General features: G+C 47.0%; 1 protein-coding gene across 1 annotated transcript; it reads right to left on the reverse strand.

Annotated features, from left to right (window-relative positions):
• Positions 1-2,677: 2,677 nt before the first annotated feature.
• Positions 2,678-16,220, reverse strand: LOC144611221 (putative G-protein coupled receptor 139). The gene is made up of 3 exons (XM_078430267.1): positions 15,967-16,220; positions 4,319-4,448; positions 2,678-3,646 (listed from the first exon to the last, which is right to left on the reverse strand). Exons 1-3 carry the CDS (start codon positions 16,218-16,220, stop codon positions 2,678-2,680), a joined length of 1,353 nt encoding a protein of 450 aa, XP_078286393.1.
• Positions 16,221-17,505: the final 1,285 nt, after the last annotated feature.

A 17,505-nucleotide genomic window follows, 5' to 3' on the forward strand; every position in this document is an offset into this window, starting at 1 on the left:
GTAATATTGATGGATTAGCACACAGTGGGGAGTACTGATGGGTTGACACACAGCGGTATGTTACTGATGGACTGACATACGGTGGTATCTGACTGATGGAGTGACACCCTGTGGGGTAATAATAATCGGATTGTGCTGAGATAGTAACACACTATGGGATATTACTAGTGGTCTGACGCACTGTGGACAGGTATTGATTGAGTAACACTGTGTGGCGAAGCAGGGATGGAGTGACACTGTGGTGTGCTACTGATTGTCCGCAAACTGTGGCTCTGTAGTAATGGAGTGACGCACTGTGGCTCGGTACTGATGGAGTGACACTCTGTGTGGCTGTAGTGATGGAGTGACAGACGGTTTGGGTCAAAAACAGCGTCGGGCTCGGTGGTGCGGTTTCCACAGCGTCCTCGGACAGATCCTATCGATGACATCAGTCCGAAGAAGGGTCTCGACCGGAAACGTCACCCGTTCTTACTCTTTAGAGAAGCTACCTATTTCGCTGAGTTACTCCAGCATTTAGTGTCTATGTCTGATTACATATGGTCCTGGAGCACAGTGTTCTGTGTCCCTGGATGGGGCCGTGGATTACACAAATATCGGTGGCGACGTGCATGGATCAAAGAAAACAATCTGGACTAAACAGTGTCAGCGTCCTGCCACAGCGACCTGGATTACTCCGGTTCCGGGGTCCCAAGTCGGAGAGCAGAAACATAGAAACATAGAAAATAGGTGCAGGAGTAGGCCATTCGGCCATTCGAGCCTGCACCGCCATTCAATATGATCATGGCTGATCATCCAGCTCAGTAACCTGTACCTGCCTTCTCTCCATACCCTCTGATCCCTTTAGCAAAAAGGGCTCCATCTAACTCCCTCTTAAATATAACCAATGAACTGGCCTCAACTACTTTCTGTGGCAGAGAATTCCACAGACTCACCACTCTGTGTGAAGAAATGTTTTCTCATCTCGGTCCTAAAAGACTTCCCCTTTATCCTTAAGCTGTGACCCCTGGTTCTGGACTCCCCCAACATTGGGAACAATCTTCCCGCATCTAGTCTCTCCAACCCCTTAAGAATTTTATTTGTTTCTATAAGATCACCCCTCAGTCTTCTAAATTCCAGCGAGTACAAGCTTAGTCTATCCAGTCTTTCTTCATATGAAAGTCCCGCCATCCCAGGGATCAATCTAGTGAACCTTCTCTGTACTCGCTCTAAGGCAAGAACGTCTTTCCTCAGATTAGGAGACCAAACTGCACACAATACTCCAGGTGCGGTCTCACCAAGGCCTGTACAACTGCAATAGAACCTCCGTGCTCCTAAACTCAAATCCTCTTGCTATGAATGCCAACATACCATTCGCTTTCTTCACTGCCTGCTGCATCTGCACGCTTGCTTTCAATGACTGGTGCACCATGACACCCAGGTCACGTTGCATCTCCCCTTCTCCTAATCGTTCACCATTCAGGTAATACTCTGCTTTCCTGTTCTTGCCGCCAAAGTGGATAACCTCACATTTATGCACATTATATTGCATCTGCCATGCATTTGCCCACTTGCCTAATCTATCCAAGTCACTCTGCAGCCTCCTAGCATCCTCCTCGCAGCTAACACTACCACCCAGCTTCGTGTCATCCGCAAACTTAGAGATGTTGCATTGAATTCCCTCGTCCAAATCATTAATATACTCTGTAAATAACTGGGGTCCCAGCACTGAGCCTTGCGGTACCCCACGAGTCACTGCCTGCCATTCCGAAAATGACCCGTTTATTCCTTCTCTTTGCTTCCTGTCCGCCAACCAATTTTCCATCCACCTCAACACTGAAAATACCGTGTGCTTTAAGTTTGTACACCAATCTCCTATGTGGCAGTATCGCGTCAGCAAAATTGGTGCACAGGCAAAGACCAGAAGGCACAGCTTTAAGAAAAAGACTAAAGACTTGCGGGATTTGGATCATGCGTAAGCAGATGACGTAAATGTATCTTGACATCATGTTCGGCCAAGAAATGATGGACCGAACTTATTTTTCCTGCGCTGTACATTTCCATATTCTATGTACAAATGCACCGGTCAGCGTAAAAAAATATGTACCACAGTTCAAAATGCAGAATTATGCATTTTTTAATTACGTGTACCGCGCTGAACCCTAAAGGGTTTTTTAAAATTATGTTATTGAAACAAAACAGTTAAATAATACATAAATGCAATCATGTCAAACTCACGTTCACGAGATAGGGCAAATGAGCATTTGCATCAGTTTGGTGATGTCACCCATTCCGTCTCTCCAGAGATGCTGCCTGACCCGCTGAGTTACTACAGCATTTTGTGTCTACCTTCGATTTAAACCAGCATCTGCAGTTTTTATTTCCTACACTTTAAAGTACACGTGGACAGGGTGCATGAATATGAATGATTACGATGAACGATGGGCAATCGCAAGCAAATGGGACTCACGTCGATGGAGCATGGAAGAGCTGAGCCCCAGGGTCAGATTCCGTGCTTTTGGACTCTGAATTCCTCAGGTATTCCGTAGACCAGTCCTCAGTGTGTAAGTTTTGCGGTTAAAAGTTTGGGCAGTTTAATGCAGTACGAATAACAAACTGGAATAAGTGAAAATTGTTGATGGATTGTTGGCGCGGATCGAAGGGTTAAAGAGCTTGTGTTTGTTTTGTGTGTATCATGACTTTATGAGCGAACAAGTGCACAAATTACCCTGAGTGGGAATTTCACCGCGTTCTTCAGCTCCTGTCTGAATTTACTCTGGGTCGCCACGTATATACACGTGTTGGTGCAGGTACTGAGAAGCTGTAAAAACCCCGACGTGACAATCGTGATATAGTCATAACCGGTGGGGGAGCCGTCATATCCGATCTTCGCAATACGCGTAAAGATGTAAAAGACAGCTTGTGGTGCCCACAGCAATATGAAAGTGCCCGTGATACTAAAGAGTAAAACAATGGATTTCCTGCGGTTCTCCATCTCCGGGTCCTTGTCATTCTGTCCGTTGCTGCGGCCCCGGAGACCCCTGCGGACTCTGCTGGCCGCTACAATCCGCCTGACCGTCAGCACATTGAGCAGAAGGATCAGAAAGAACGGGAGACAAGGGGTTAGAACGCGGTGTGTGACATCATATGCGATCCATGCAGACGACGTATAGAAGGTGGGTTTAGTGACGCACAGCCAGGGAAGATTATCAAATTCGTAGCCAGGATCTACCGTAAAAAACCTGGGGATGTTCTCCAAACAGCCCAGCACAATCACTGCCCCGATAACCGCAGCCGCCGTTCTCTCGGTACAATATTTTATTTTCAGCTTCTCACAACAAATGGCCACAGACCGATCGAAGGTGAAGGCAACCGTCAGCCAGACAGAGACCGCGGTGGTTGCAAAGATCAGGAATTCGACAGTCGTGCACACGGGAGTAATGTTCAGAAAAGAATAAGTGAAGTGAAATAGAATAGTCAGACGTAGAAACGGATCAGTGATGCCGACCAGGAGATCAGACGCTGCCATGGCGACCAAGTAGCGAGTGATGCATTTGGAGAGACCGCATTTACCTCGACAGAGTATCACTATCGCCAACAGGTTCACTATGAAGGAGAGAAGAGACATTACTGTCACAAGACCTGCACAAATGTATCTGAGGAACGTTGGCTGATTAGAAGGCTTTCAAACTTGGATACGTTGACCAAATGACCTTTAGCCCGGATAAAGTTCAGAGACTGTGGCGTTTGGACCACGAAGTCAACGCAACGCATCAAACGCCAATGTATATTACGTTCCCATCTTTTAATTCCGCCCACATTCATATCAACTGCCCTCCACATTGTAGCATCCATCTGCCCTAAAGCCAATAAACAGTAGTGACAGAAACAATTAATAGCCAGGTCAATTGCATGTGGGAGGAAAGAAGAGGGCAGCCAGGAATAGCGCGGAGGCGGACGACGAGCGATGAAACATTGCACATGTGGCCCGGGAGGTAGAGATTGAACCTGAGTCTCCCGAACTGTGCGACATCGGCAGTACTGTCTGTGGCGCGGTGGCGAGGATGTACAGAGAGTGATGCAGGACAGGAAAAACAACGGGCATGACGTTCACATTGCGGCAGTTACAGAGGGAAGATGGATGTCTGACCAAATTAAACAAGTTAATTATTGAAGCAGAAAAGAAATGTTTGTTTAACGTCGGCAGCGCCGGAGTAATTCACGTAATAACTCACAGCATGAGCACGTACATGAAAATCAAAGACAAAATTAATTACCGAAAACAGCGACAGTCGCTATGGTAGGTTGATATATATCTTCAATTCGATAGATCAATGGATACCCCATAGCGGTGAGACACAATTAACTCCTGTGGCTCCGTCAGTCCGTCATCGCCGCAGCTCTGTGGCCCTGCCTTCTGGGGCGCACCGAGATTTCCAGAGCGATAGGTCTCCAGCGACATGAACTCATACCTGCTGATCGTCATTAGTGACGCTCACGAAACAAACACATTGCGCCACAGCCATTGACTGCACCATGGGAGATGACAAGCAAACAACTTAACGATCGAGTAAAAAAACAAAGTGGTCGCTGAAAAGGGAGTCTGAATAACGGTCACTATCCGAAACGTCACCTCTACACGTTCTCCAAGAATGCTGCCTGACCCTCTGTTACACCAGTACTTTGTGTATGTTTCACTGAAAATAAGAAGTCATGCTTTCCAATGAACGAATGTTCCATGATACTGGGTTATTTCATTTAATGTTGGTGTGATTTCGATGAATATCACCAGTGATCCCAACTACCACTCCAGCTATCGTATTCCCCCCCCCCCCAAAATGAATCAGCATTCACGCCACGGCCTCCCTGATATTGCAAGACAGATACTGAAATATTCGTTTGAATTTCCATTCGACATTTCTTCCTGACATTTTTGAACACGAATAGTTGTGGTGATATAATGCTGCTTCCCCGCATTGACAACCGCATCTGGTCCAACAGTCCCCGGTCCAGGCGTGCTTCTCATACACTCCCTTCCTTCCGTTAATCACAGTTCCACTGAATATCGACCCTGAGGGGCGACCCTGATAAAATATTGCTTTCGAAGACAATAACAAGCATCCGCAATTGCTGGTTTATACCAAAGATAAACACAAAACACTGGAGTAGCTAAGCGGGGCAATGTATGTTATGTAATGGCAGTTTCTATACCGTCTCAAAGTCCAACTTCGATAGCCATGTCTGCTCGGGATGGAGTGGACGCATAGCTGATGCACACACCGCACTCTGAAATAACAACAACAAATCTTCCAAACACTGTTTCTTGATTAATTGGTCTTTTTAAAGTAGCACAAATCAAAAGAGTAATTCATAACTTTTCGTTCTTATCAACTGTTTCTTCCGCAAACAATACAGTCCAGATCGTACAGTCGTGTGATCGTGGTTGTGGTAGTGTGGTCGTATGGTTAAAAACTGTATTTTCTCCATCCTCCGAGACTAAACTGACCCCCAATCTCTGTGGCTCCGCTAGCCTCCTCAGATGTAGGCACTCCCCATTACGTATCAAATCACACCCACAAGCATGCAAAAAAAACCAGAAACTAGAAATATTAAACAAAGCCATAATATAATGGTAGTAACTAATTGAAGCGTAAATGGCTCCTACACATCGGCCCCTAATTGTTCTCTGTATACAACGAAGCAATTACCAATAGATATGAAAAGGGGCTATAAAAGCTTACGGATTTGCGACAGCATGTGATTTCTTCCTCCATGCCCGATCTGTTCATACATATGTCGTAACAGCAATGTTGAAATATGAAAGTTCTTCGAGAGAATAATAGGATGCTTAGCCTCTTCAGGCATCCCTAGTTTATTCAGGCGACCAGCTAGTCTCAGAATTCCTTTATCCAGTATCGGACCAAGCCTGTATAAATGATTACTTCTTTTAAGACCTTGCTCGTAGCAGCCCGAGTTTCCTTTCTCTTACGAGTCCACTGCAAAAGCATTGTCTTTCCTTTAAGAAACCAAGCTACCACAGCCTTCAACATATTCCATATTGAGAAATGGGTAATTAAATAGTTTGTTGAATCCAGTGAATCCTTGATAACGGCGTTCACTGAGATATCTTGCTTGATCACAGGATCATTAGCAGAGATTTCAGTTTCTAGGTTACACCTTGGCCATTCTCGGTCTGGTTTACAGAAGTATTCTGGCCCATTGATCCATCTCTTACTGCTCCAGAATCGGCTTGCTGTTAATCCTCTAGAGGTTTCATCCGCAAGATTTTCCTTGGTATTAACATACTTCCACTGTGATACATTAGTAGCATCCCTTACAAAATAGATCCTGTTTGCTACAAATGTTAGGAAGCGTTTGTTTTCATTGTTGATGTACTTAAGCACTGTCATGCTATCAGTCCAGAAGGTAGATTCCTCCAGCTTAAGCTGCAGTTCTTTTTGCAGCAATATGCCAATTCTGACAGCTAAGACTGCGGCTACAAGCTCCATTCTCGGAATGGTCCTTTGCTTCAATGGTGCCACTCTGGTCTTTCCCATTAAGAATGCAACATGTACTTCATTGTTATCAGTTTCCAGTCTTAGAGATGAAACAGTACCGTAACCACTTTCACTTGCGTCAGAAAATTGATGTATCTGTGCATATTTGATTCACCCAAAGTTTGTAGGCTTCATACACCGGTCCAATCTGAACTCCGAGATCTTGTCGAGATCTACTAAACGCTCTGAGAGAAGATTTGCGTTGTACACTCATCCCATTCAAATTTCGTCTTGCAGAGATCTTGTAAAATTTACTTGGCTGGTAGTGTAAATGGTGCAAGAAATCTCAAAGGGTCGTAAACAGAACCAATCACGGACAGGATGCTCCGTCTTGTACACGGTCGTTCCTGAATCGAAATTCTGAACTTGAACACATCTGTTTCAACGCACCAGTGCAATCGCAGTGCTCGCTCCATGGGCAGATTGTCTTTGTCCAAATCCAACTCCCGGGTCTCCTTTGCTCTGTTATCTAGTGGAATGTTTTCTAATGTAGCACGGCTGTTGCTGATCCATTTTGATAGCATGAATCCTCCCATGTGGCAGAAGGAAGTAAGATGTTTTACCATCTGGATTGCTTCCTGTTTCGTCGACATGGATTTTAAACAATCGTCCACATAGAAATAGCTCTTTACTGTGTTTGTCACTTCTACTGGAAAGTGAGCTTTATTGTCCTCGGCGGTTTTCCTCATTGCGAAGTTTGCATAACTTGGTGATGACTGCGCCGGTATTCAACGAGATCTTGTGGTGCATCACCATCCGGCCACCATAGGAATCGCAAGCAGTTAACATGCTTTTCCGATACCTTGACCTGATGAAACATTGCCTTGATATCCGGCATCAAAGCTACCGGCTCTTATCTGAATCCGATAAGAACTCCGATGATTGAGTTCGTTCGGTCTGGATCCTGCAGCAGGTGACAGTTAAGCGATTTACCCTTGAAAACCGCAGCACAGTCGAAGATCACTCTTAAAGTTCCTTTCTTTGAATGATACCCCCATGGTGTAGGATGTACCACAGCTCTCCATCACATCGATTCAGCTGGTCTTCTGGTACCTTTTCAGCATAACCATTATTAATCATCTCTGTGAGGAAACATATATATTCTTCATGAAATTTTGTATTGCCAAACGCGTTTCTGATTCTCAAGACGTTGTTCTGCAATGCAACGGTTAATCGGCAGATTAACACTCTCTTGTTTGAAAGGTAAGTCTTGGCAATAGTGCCCTTCTATCATCTTTACTGAGTGGTTAATAATTTCCAAAAACTTTAGCTCTTCTCTGGACATTTCTTCTGATTCCTTGCTGGTTCTTTCATTGAAGTCATGATTGTATTGCTTGGCCAACAACTCTTCTACATTTATAATAGACTAGACCAAGTTGGGCCCATTCCTCGTAGAGGGGGGACAGGAAAGGGGAGAGGGTGTGAGTGAGTGAGCCGTGGACCCAAAGCCTCTCCTGTATTGGTGTAGCACCCTCAAACCCGCATTCAATCAACCTTATCCCCCCCTCCTCCCCCACTGACCCACTCCATCCCCTTACCCACCCCCACTTGCCCTTCGCCTTCCCCCACCTGCCCCCACTTGCCCCTCTTCTACCCCCAGTCCCCCCAGCCCTGCCACCCCTATTTCACTCTGCCCACCCTTATTAACCACTCCCCTTCCCTCATCCCCACTCGCACCCCCACTCGCACACACTTCCCTCCCCTACTCCTACCCCCACTCTCCCTGCCCGCACCCCACTCTCCTCCCCACCCCCACTCTTTCCTCCCTCAACCCCGCCTCCCTCTCCCCCACTCTCTTTCCCCATTCCCCTCCCCCCAACTCTCCCCTCTTCCACACCCCCACTCACCCCTTCCCCGCAGTCCCCATTCCCCCCACTCCCACTCTCTCTTACCCCGACCACAACCCCCTCGGCGGGTGGGGGTGGGGGCGGAAGCGCATTAGTTAAGGTTCCGGGGTGAGGAGCGCATTAGTTAAAGGTCCGGGTGGGCGGAGCGCATACGTTAACCCCCTCATCCCCACCCTCCCCCGCCCCCTACCCCCACTGTCCCCATTCCCCTCATCCATCCTACCCCCACTCCCACTGTCCCCCGACGCCTTTACCCCTACCCCCACCCACTTCTTCCCCAACCCCAACCTCCCCTACCCACTTCTCCCCCACCCCTCCCCCTCCTCCCCCACTCTCTCCCTCCCCCACCCTACTAACCTCCTACCCCTAACCTCCCTTCCACCCACTTGCCCACCCCCGTCCTCCTCCTACCCCCACCTCCCCATCACCCTCCGACCCCCATCCTCTTCCCACCCCCTCCTCCTCCACCCCCACCTCACCACCCCCTCACCTTTTCGACCCCCCTCCTCCTCCCCGCAACCCCTCCTCCACCACACCCACCCCTCCTCCTCCCCACCCCTCCTCACCTACTCGACCCCGTCCTCCTCATCCCCCCACCCCCCTCAACCCCTACCCATTGCCCACTTCAGTCACTATGGCGGGCCCTCCCCCCCGGTTTGTTAACTTCTTTAACGGCTATTTTGGCTGCGAGCCCTGCAACGCCGCTTAAAGCTCCTCCGGGGTTGGTCGAGAGGAAAGTGGAAAGGAAAGGGGAGAGGAAAGGGGAGTGGAAATTGGAGAGGATCTGAGGAATGTCAGGCGCGAGGCTTGCCGGGACGGGCGGCGGTGCTCCCGCGGCGGTGGGGGGGGGCGCATTAGTTAAAGGTCTGAGGGGAGCGTATTAATTAAGGGTCCGCGGATGGGGGTGCGCATTAGTTAAAGGTCGGCGGGTGGGGGTGGGGGCGGAAGCGCATTAGTTAAGGTTCCGGGGTGAGGAGCGCATTAGTTAAAGGTCCGGGTGGGCGGAGCGCATACGTTAAAGTTCCTGGGGGGGAGAGCATTACTTAAATGTTCGATCGGGGGGGGAGCGCATTAGTTAAAGGCCCGGGCGGAGGAGGGGGTGGAGCACATTAGTTAAAGGTCCGGGGGGGTGGTGGAGCATATTAGTTAATGCTCCGGTGGGGGGGAGTGCATTAGTTAAAGATCGGGGGGGGAGCACATTAGGTAAAGGTCCGGGGAGGGAGCGCATTAGTTAAAGGTCCGGAGAGGGGAGCGTATTAGTTAAAGTTCCGGGGGGGCGCATTAATTAAAGGTCAGGGTGGGGTGGAGCGCATTAGTTAAAGATCCGGGGAGGAGGGGGAGCGCATTAGTTAAATGTCCGGTGGGAGGGGTGGGGAGCGCATTAGTTAAAGCTCCGGGGGGGCGCATTAGTTAATGGCCCAGGGGTGGGGGAGCGCATTACTTAAAGGTCGGGGGGAGCGCATTAGTTAATGGTTCGGGGTGGGGGGGCGTATTAGTTAAAGGAAAGGGTGGCGGGGAGCGCATTAGTTAAAGGTCCGGGGGGGCTCATTAGTTAGTCGGGGTGAGCGCATTAGTTAAAGGTCCGGGGGGGCGTATTAGTTATATTTCCGGGTGGGAGCGCAATAGTTAAAAGTTCGGGGTGGGGGGGAGCGGGAGCGCATTAGTTAAAGATCCGGGGGGAGCGCATTTCTTAAAGGTCCCGGGGGGAAGCGCATTAGTTAATGGTCCGGAGGGGGAGCGCATTAGTTAAAGGTCCTGGGGTGGGGGGGGAGCACATTAGTTAAAGGTCCGGGGAGGGGGCGCATTAGCTAAAGGTCCAGGGAGGGAGCGCATTAGTTAAAGGTCCAGGGGTAGTGGAGCGCATTAGTTAAAGGTCCGGGGGTGGGCGCATTAGTTAAAGGTGGGGGCGTAGCTGATCTCTTGAAGACGTGCGGGTCCCAATGTGACGTCACACGCTGATGACCTTCAAGAAATGGATTAGAAAGGAAATATTTAAGCTTTAAAATCTCTCTAGCTTTAAACATGTAGCTTAAATTTGCCCAGCATAATGGTAAGTAACGTGGGCGAACAATGGTGGCGGTATGGTGTACCGTTTTGGCTGTGCGAACCACAAAGATTATGCTGCATACATACACACATACACACGGACAGAGAGCTCTCGGGGCGAGTGGAATCAAGGGATATGGGGAGAAGGCAGGCACGGGTTACTGATTGTGGACGATCAGCCATGATCACAATGAATGTTGGTGCTGGCTCGAAGGGCCGAATGGCCTCCTCCTGCACCTGTGTTCTATGCTTATGTCTAGAATCCTCTCCGGTAATGTTCTCACCACAGGTACTAGGATGACTTGTCCCTAGTTATCAGATTTCTCTTTGCAGCCAGTTTAGATGGTTTTCAATAATTATAGCAGGGAGGTTTATTTTCAGCTGCGGAATCTGGCAGAGAAATAACAAGTGGGGCTTATTTCAGATAAGTGGGAAGTGTTTATTTTGGGAAGTCAATCTAGGTCCTGACCTTCACTGGGGATTGTGGTCGAGCAGATAGATTAAACGTACACAGATCTGTGTAAGAGGCATCACAGGTAAATAGGGTGGTGCAGAGGATTTGAGGCATCGACCCTCATCAGTCAGGGAAATAAATATACACGTTGGAAGTCTATGTTCGGCTGGTCAAGAAGTTATCGAGGGGGCTCTTGGAGTGGTATGTTTGTTTTTTCGTTACCACGCATAGGAAAAAAAGCCACTAAGTTGTAACGAGTGCAGTGAAGATTTACGACTGTGTGGCCCCGGAAAAGGTTCGGAGCGGAGTTACTGGGAGAGGTTGGACAAGCCAAGAATTTATTCCTTGTAGCGCAGGAGGGTAAAGAGTGGTCGATCTCACAGAGGTGCATAGAATCATGTTGGCATGGTTAGGGCCGTGGTTCAAAATAATATCACAAAGCATTTCAGCAGGTACATGGAGAGGAAAGGTTCAGAGGGCAATGAAATTGCAACATAAACGCACTATCCCTCACCTTGGGACACAGGAACCTGCGTCTGACGAGTGCACCAGGTACACCACTCACATGTACCCACTGCTTCTAAACAGCCTGTCATCTGTTTGGTTATTTAGTCACCAATAAACTTGAGTCTGGAAATCCAAGGAACCAAAATCAACAGGTGTCGACATTTTTCAAAGGTGCAGATTAAACACAGAACATAAATATTGCCTGTCACATACATCGACCCTTTTAAAAAATATCTGTCTTTGATTTCAGAACTGCTTCTTTCAGTTTCAACGTGTCCCAGTTAGCGCCGTGAAAGGGGGTATGCACTCTTCAAATACTTGACAAATGCGCACACCAATTAAGTCAAAGATAGACACAAAATGCTGGAGTATCTCAGCCGGTCGGGCAGCAGCTCTAAAAAAAGTTATAGGTGACGTTTCGGTTCGAGATCCTTCTTAACTGAGTGTCAGCCTGAAGGAGGGTGTCGACCTGAAACGTCAACTATTTCTCTCTTCAGAGATGCTGCCTGACTCGCCGAGTTACTTTAGCATATCGTGTCTATCTCGAAGGTAGACACAAAATGCTGGAGGAACTCAGCGGGTCAGGCAGCATCTCTGGAGAGAAGGAATGGGTGACGTTTGGGTCGAGACCTTTCTTCAGACTCAAGATAGCATTTCGTGTCGATCTGTTGTTTAAAAGAGCATCTGCAGTTCCGTCCTACACAGGAATCGACTCTGTGTGTGTGGCAGCACTTTCTGAACCACTGCATGGACAGCCCAGACAGATGAGTTGATGATATGCTTTTAGACTGCCCTTGCTGCCTGAGGATTTGAATTGACATCGACGTATCGACTGGTCTATGTCGTTCACTACAAAATAAAGTGCAGATTGAACAGAGCCTCAACTTGTATTCACCGGCTGGAACTAATATTCCCCATTGAGCGAAGCGCACAGCACAGTTACTGAACTCCAACTGTCTCAGATATGAATCTGCTTTTCAATTTTCATCTTTATTCATTAAATTGCATGCTGGAGAGAGATATTTACTTATTTTCAACACATCTATTGAGATGACTATAACAAACAAATATATCTGTGTTTTACCGTGTTTACTAGCGTGTGAAGAGCAGCAAGATGCAATAGATTAACAGCGGATACTGAGCCCGCGTTCAACTATTACAGTCAAACACCTGAAATAATGCAAAACAGACGCTTGTTAACCAGTCGTGTATTTCACCCAAAAGATGGGGGTCGAAATTAAATGAGGTCATGCCACTGCTAATCCAGACCCATCACTGAACACACTGATCATGCCGCTGCTTGTCCGGACCCATCACTGACCACACTGATAATGCCGCTGCTTATCCAGACCCATCACTGAACACACTGATAATGTCACTGCTTGTCCAGACCCATCACTGACCACACTGATAATGTCACGGGTTATGCAGACCCATCACTGACCACACTGATAATGGCACGGCTTATCAAGACCCATCACTGACCACACTGATAATGTGTCAAATTATGTGTCGTAAAAATGTGTCAAATAAATCTTTGCTCAGTCCGCTTTAACCAACCTGATCTCCCGGTGGCTGAGCACTTCAACTCCCCTTCCCACTTCCACTCTGGCCTTTCTGTCATGGGCCTCCTCCAGTGCCATAGTGAGGCCCACTGGAAATTGGAGGAACAGCACCTCATATTTCGCTAGGGCAGCTTGCACCCCAATGGTATGAACATTGACTTCTCCAACTTTAGATAGTTCCTCTGTCTCTCTATTTCCCCCCCCATCTCCCCTTCCTCCCTTCCCAATTCTCCCACTGTCTTCCTGTCTCCACCTATATCCTTTCTTTGTCCCGCCCCTTGACATCAGTCTAAAGAATGGTCTCGACCCGAAACGTCACCCATTCCCTCTCTCATAGATGCTGCCTGACCTGCTGAATTACTCCAGCATTTTGTGATACCTTAGATTTGTACCAGCATCAGCAGTTATTGTCTTACACTGATAATGTCACTGCTTATCCAGACCCATTACTGACCACACTGATAATGTCACTGCTGATCCAGACCCACCACTGACCGCATTGATAATGTCACTGCTTATCCATACCCATCACTGACCACAGTGATAACATTGAATAAATATACTTCATTTGAATAAATCTACACCATTACCCAGGATATCTCACAATTGTTGCCTGGAAACAGGTTTCGGAGCTCTCGGGGGAGGTTGGGCAACCAAGGACTATGGGACTGTTTCAGACCACATTTGGACTATGCAGTAGCAGCATGGGACCCACACAATTAAAAACATTTCTTCGATCGAACGTGTCCAAAGACAGGCAGCTCGTTTTGTTACAAATACCTAAGAGAGAGAAGCGAGTGTTACCGAACTTCGAAATTGAATGGGGTGGAACACTCTCCAAGGCAGACGTAAAGCCCACCGTTTGAACTGTTTATACAAAACGTTAAATGGTCAGCTCGACATAGATTACCACATCTACACCAAACCCAAACCTGTCAGGTGTAGACGAGGGCATTCGATCCAATTTGAGATACCAGCTATGAAGACAGATGTGTATAGCAATTAATTCTTCTCTCGCACAATTAAAGCATGGAATAGTCTTCACCCTACTATAGTTACTCAACCAGACGCAACTACATTTCAGGCAGCTCTTCTCCAAGAAGCCCTTCTTGTTTAAGTCCATACTCCGCTACCTCCAGTTTAAATTCCATTTGGAATATTTCGGAGGACCAAGAACCAAGACCAACACCAAGTTTAGCTCATAAATCGGCCTGTCAACTGCTTAAGTGAAGTGTTTCTTTCAGTTTCTACGTGTACCAGATGTACACACCATGATATTTTTTTCATATTTATTTTTCATATTTCAGATACAGCGCGGAAACAGGCCTTTTTGGCCCACCAAGTCCGCACCGCCCAGCGATCCCCGCACATTAACACTATCCTACACACAACTAAGGACATTTTTTTACATTTACCCAGTCAATTAACCTACATCCCTGGTAAACATGGTAAACATGTTCTCATGCATTTCTTGATAAATAGGCACAAATGGTAATTTCCCCCCTGCATCTAGCCTGTCCAATCCCTCATGTTTCTATATGATCCCCTCTCATCCTTCTAAATTCCAGCAAATTTAAGCCCAGTCGATTCATTCTTTTATCATATGTCCGTCCGCCATCCCGGGGATTAACCTGGTGAACCTGGTTACGCTGCACTCTCGCAATAGCAAGAATGGCCTTCCTCAAATTAGGATAACAAAACTGCTCGCAATACTCCGGGTGTTACCTCCTTGCTCCTGTACTCAAATCCTGTCGCTATGAAGGCCAACATGCCATGAGCTTTCTTCGCTGCCTGCTGTGCCTGTATGCGTACTTTCAGTGAGTGACATGCAACGACGCCTTGCTCTCGTTGCACCTCCCCTTCTTCCTAATCAGACACCATTCAGATAACAATCAGCCTTAGTTTTCACCGGGTGGAACTAATATTTCCCACTGGGCGCAAGGCACAGCAGAGTTTATCAACTGCCTCTTTCTTAGATTTGAAGCAAGCAATTTAAATTTAATTTGGAGCATTATGTATTATTCGTTCAATTGTTAATGTTCAAACATTAGCAAATTTGTGGATGACAAAAAGCTGGGTGGCAGTGTGAACTGTGAGGAGGATGCTATGAGGATGCAGGTTGACTTGGACAGGTTGTGCGAGTGGGCAGATGCATGGCAGATGCAGTTCAATGTGGATAAATGTGAGGTTATCTATCCAATTTGGTGGAAAGAACAGGAAAGCAATTATTATCTGATTGGTATCAAGTTAGGAAATGTGGAAGTACAAAGAGATCTGGATATCTTTGTGACGATTCTGGTTATTTATGTCAATTTAGTTCAATAATAATTGATCCAAACACTTGTTCTTCAATTCAAACCTTTAATGCAGCCCTGCGATGATTCCTCCAAGTCTGCTGCGACAGAGCTCACGGTCTACGGAACAGGATGGGACGTACATATTCATGCATACCAAGTCAATGTTTATATAGTTTCCAAATAACAGAATGGAGGGGGCACAATTGAGGGGCATGGCAACATGTTCATCCAATCACAACTAGCCCCGTAGGCCCTTCCCAGTCCCCAGATATGACCAGTCCCGTACATCCTATTGTAGTATCTGCTGGAATATTCTGTGATTAGGATGTTAATCACTTCTCAACCGTCCATGGTTTCACACCCGCTAGCTAACGAGCAGAGATATATCACACAATAGCAAAGTAAGCGGTGATAATATTTTCTAATTAACCTTTACCCAGCCGGCTATCTTTTTAGTCTTTCACTTAATCAGACTTACTTCGTATTTTACCTTTATTCCTCATTGCCCCTTTTGTCATTTTATGACAACTATCAGGGCAAAAACTCAGCAGAGACTCGTCTGAGGCAGGTTATATAGTCATCCGAGTTTATACCTGACCTCGCGGTGTTTTATAAGCCCCCAGAGCCTGGCCCAAGCTGTTTTCAGGGTCGACAGGATGATGTTGATCCTGCCTCTGGTTCCTACTCCTCTGCTGGATCTCACTCCCTTACCCTTACGGTACATAGAGATTAAGATCTTCATAGCTCTGACTTATATCCAGTTGATGAAGTCTGTTGTATTCTTCCCCTAATAATTCCTTGGCAACCTGGTCTTTCACCATATCACTTGCTCTACCATAATTTTCAGTGTAATCGTCCTCAAACATCGGAAAGTCTTCTCCAGTTTCTCCCATGCGCAGTAACAACATTTTATGAGTGCTTCCAAAGCCTTTCATGGCCTGCGTAAGATTACTAATTATGCATTTAACCATGGCAATCCCCACGAATAAACATATCAAAATTACTCCGAGATAAATGGCAATGTTAATATACTAATTGTACAGTCCGCACAATCCCCAATCTCCCCAGTTCAAACCCTCAGTTATCACATTCAGGAAGTCTGTATATCGTCTTCAATTCTCGTGAGGTTCGCGGTTCGGTCCATGATTCCCATAATGCATTTCCCTTTTACAATGTCACCTCCTTCCCTAGCCAGCAGATAATCCAGTGCGTATCGGTTCTGCATTGAGAACAGCCGTAGGTGTGACAGGCCCTCCTTTATTTCATTTATAGCCTCCACTGTCTTATTCCCCAGAGTGGTGAGTCCGCACACAAGATAATTTCCATTGTTGGATGCCATGGCCACTGCGGTCCCACCTATAGATATGGTTCTCAATATTCCCCAACCAACGGAGTGACCTCTACTATACAGATCGCAGCTGGTTCCATCCAGTCAGCGCAAAATTCCTTAGAAATTCCTCGTTTTGTCTTTATTTGAGCAATGGTGGAAAAGCTGAAGCTCCACCGTACTGGGCAGGGTATAGTTGAGAGGGTAAGGATTCCTATCGCCACTTTGTCAGGAGTTTCTTTTCCCATTACCAGGAAATTGGTCCCTATCCCATTGCTCAGGAAATAATATCCGGGTTTGGTATAAACTACTCTCGGGGTTCTTCCATCAGAGCCTGAAGTTGGACCAGTGCTACTGCAGTTATCATTACAGGGGAACCGGGAGTTGCTATCCACCGAACATATCATCGGGTACATGTATGGTTCTAAGGAGTCATCTCTTGTGCCAAAGCGTGGTACAATGGGGAAGGTATTGTTGTTAATCGCCAGGTGTGTCTTATTTCCCCAACCACAGAGTGTCTGCCACCCTCTCTCAAGGTCCACACATTGGCTGGTGTTATGGCAAGTGGTCACCCCGGTGCCAGGGTGTTGGCTGCACCAGAATGTCTCCTTTGTCGTAACGCAGCTTGCAGTGTTCTGGATTTTTACCACGGAACACCAATACCCGGTTCCATTCCAACAATTGGGGTATCCAGAGGTTGGTCCAGAGGTCTTTATACAGGTGGCTGGGTAGCTCTGACTTGGGGGATATTTAAAGGTAATGTACTTAACGGGAGGGGGTAAATTGTACCCTTGGATAAAGTAGCTGGGATCCATAACTGGGATTGGAATGAGGTTGCAGGGTGAATTGGATAGGTTGGGTGAGTGGACGGATGCATGGCAGAAGCAGATTAATGCGGATAAGTGTGACGTTATCCACTTTGGTGGTAA

This window comes from Rhinoraja longicauda, chromosome 39 (genome assembly GCF_053455715.1).
Source record: "Rhinoraja longicauda isolate Sanriku21f chromosome 39, sRhiLon1.1, whole genome shotgun sequence".
Taxonomy (NCBI): Eukaryota; Metazoa; Chordata; class Chondrichthyes; order Rajiformes; family Arhynchobatidae; genus Rhinoraja; species Rhinoraja longicauda.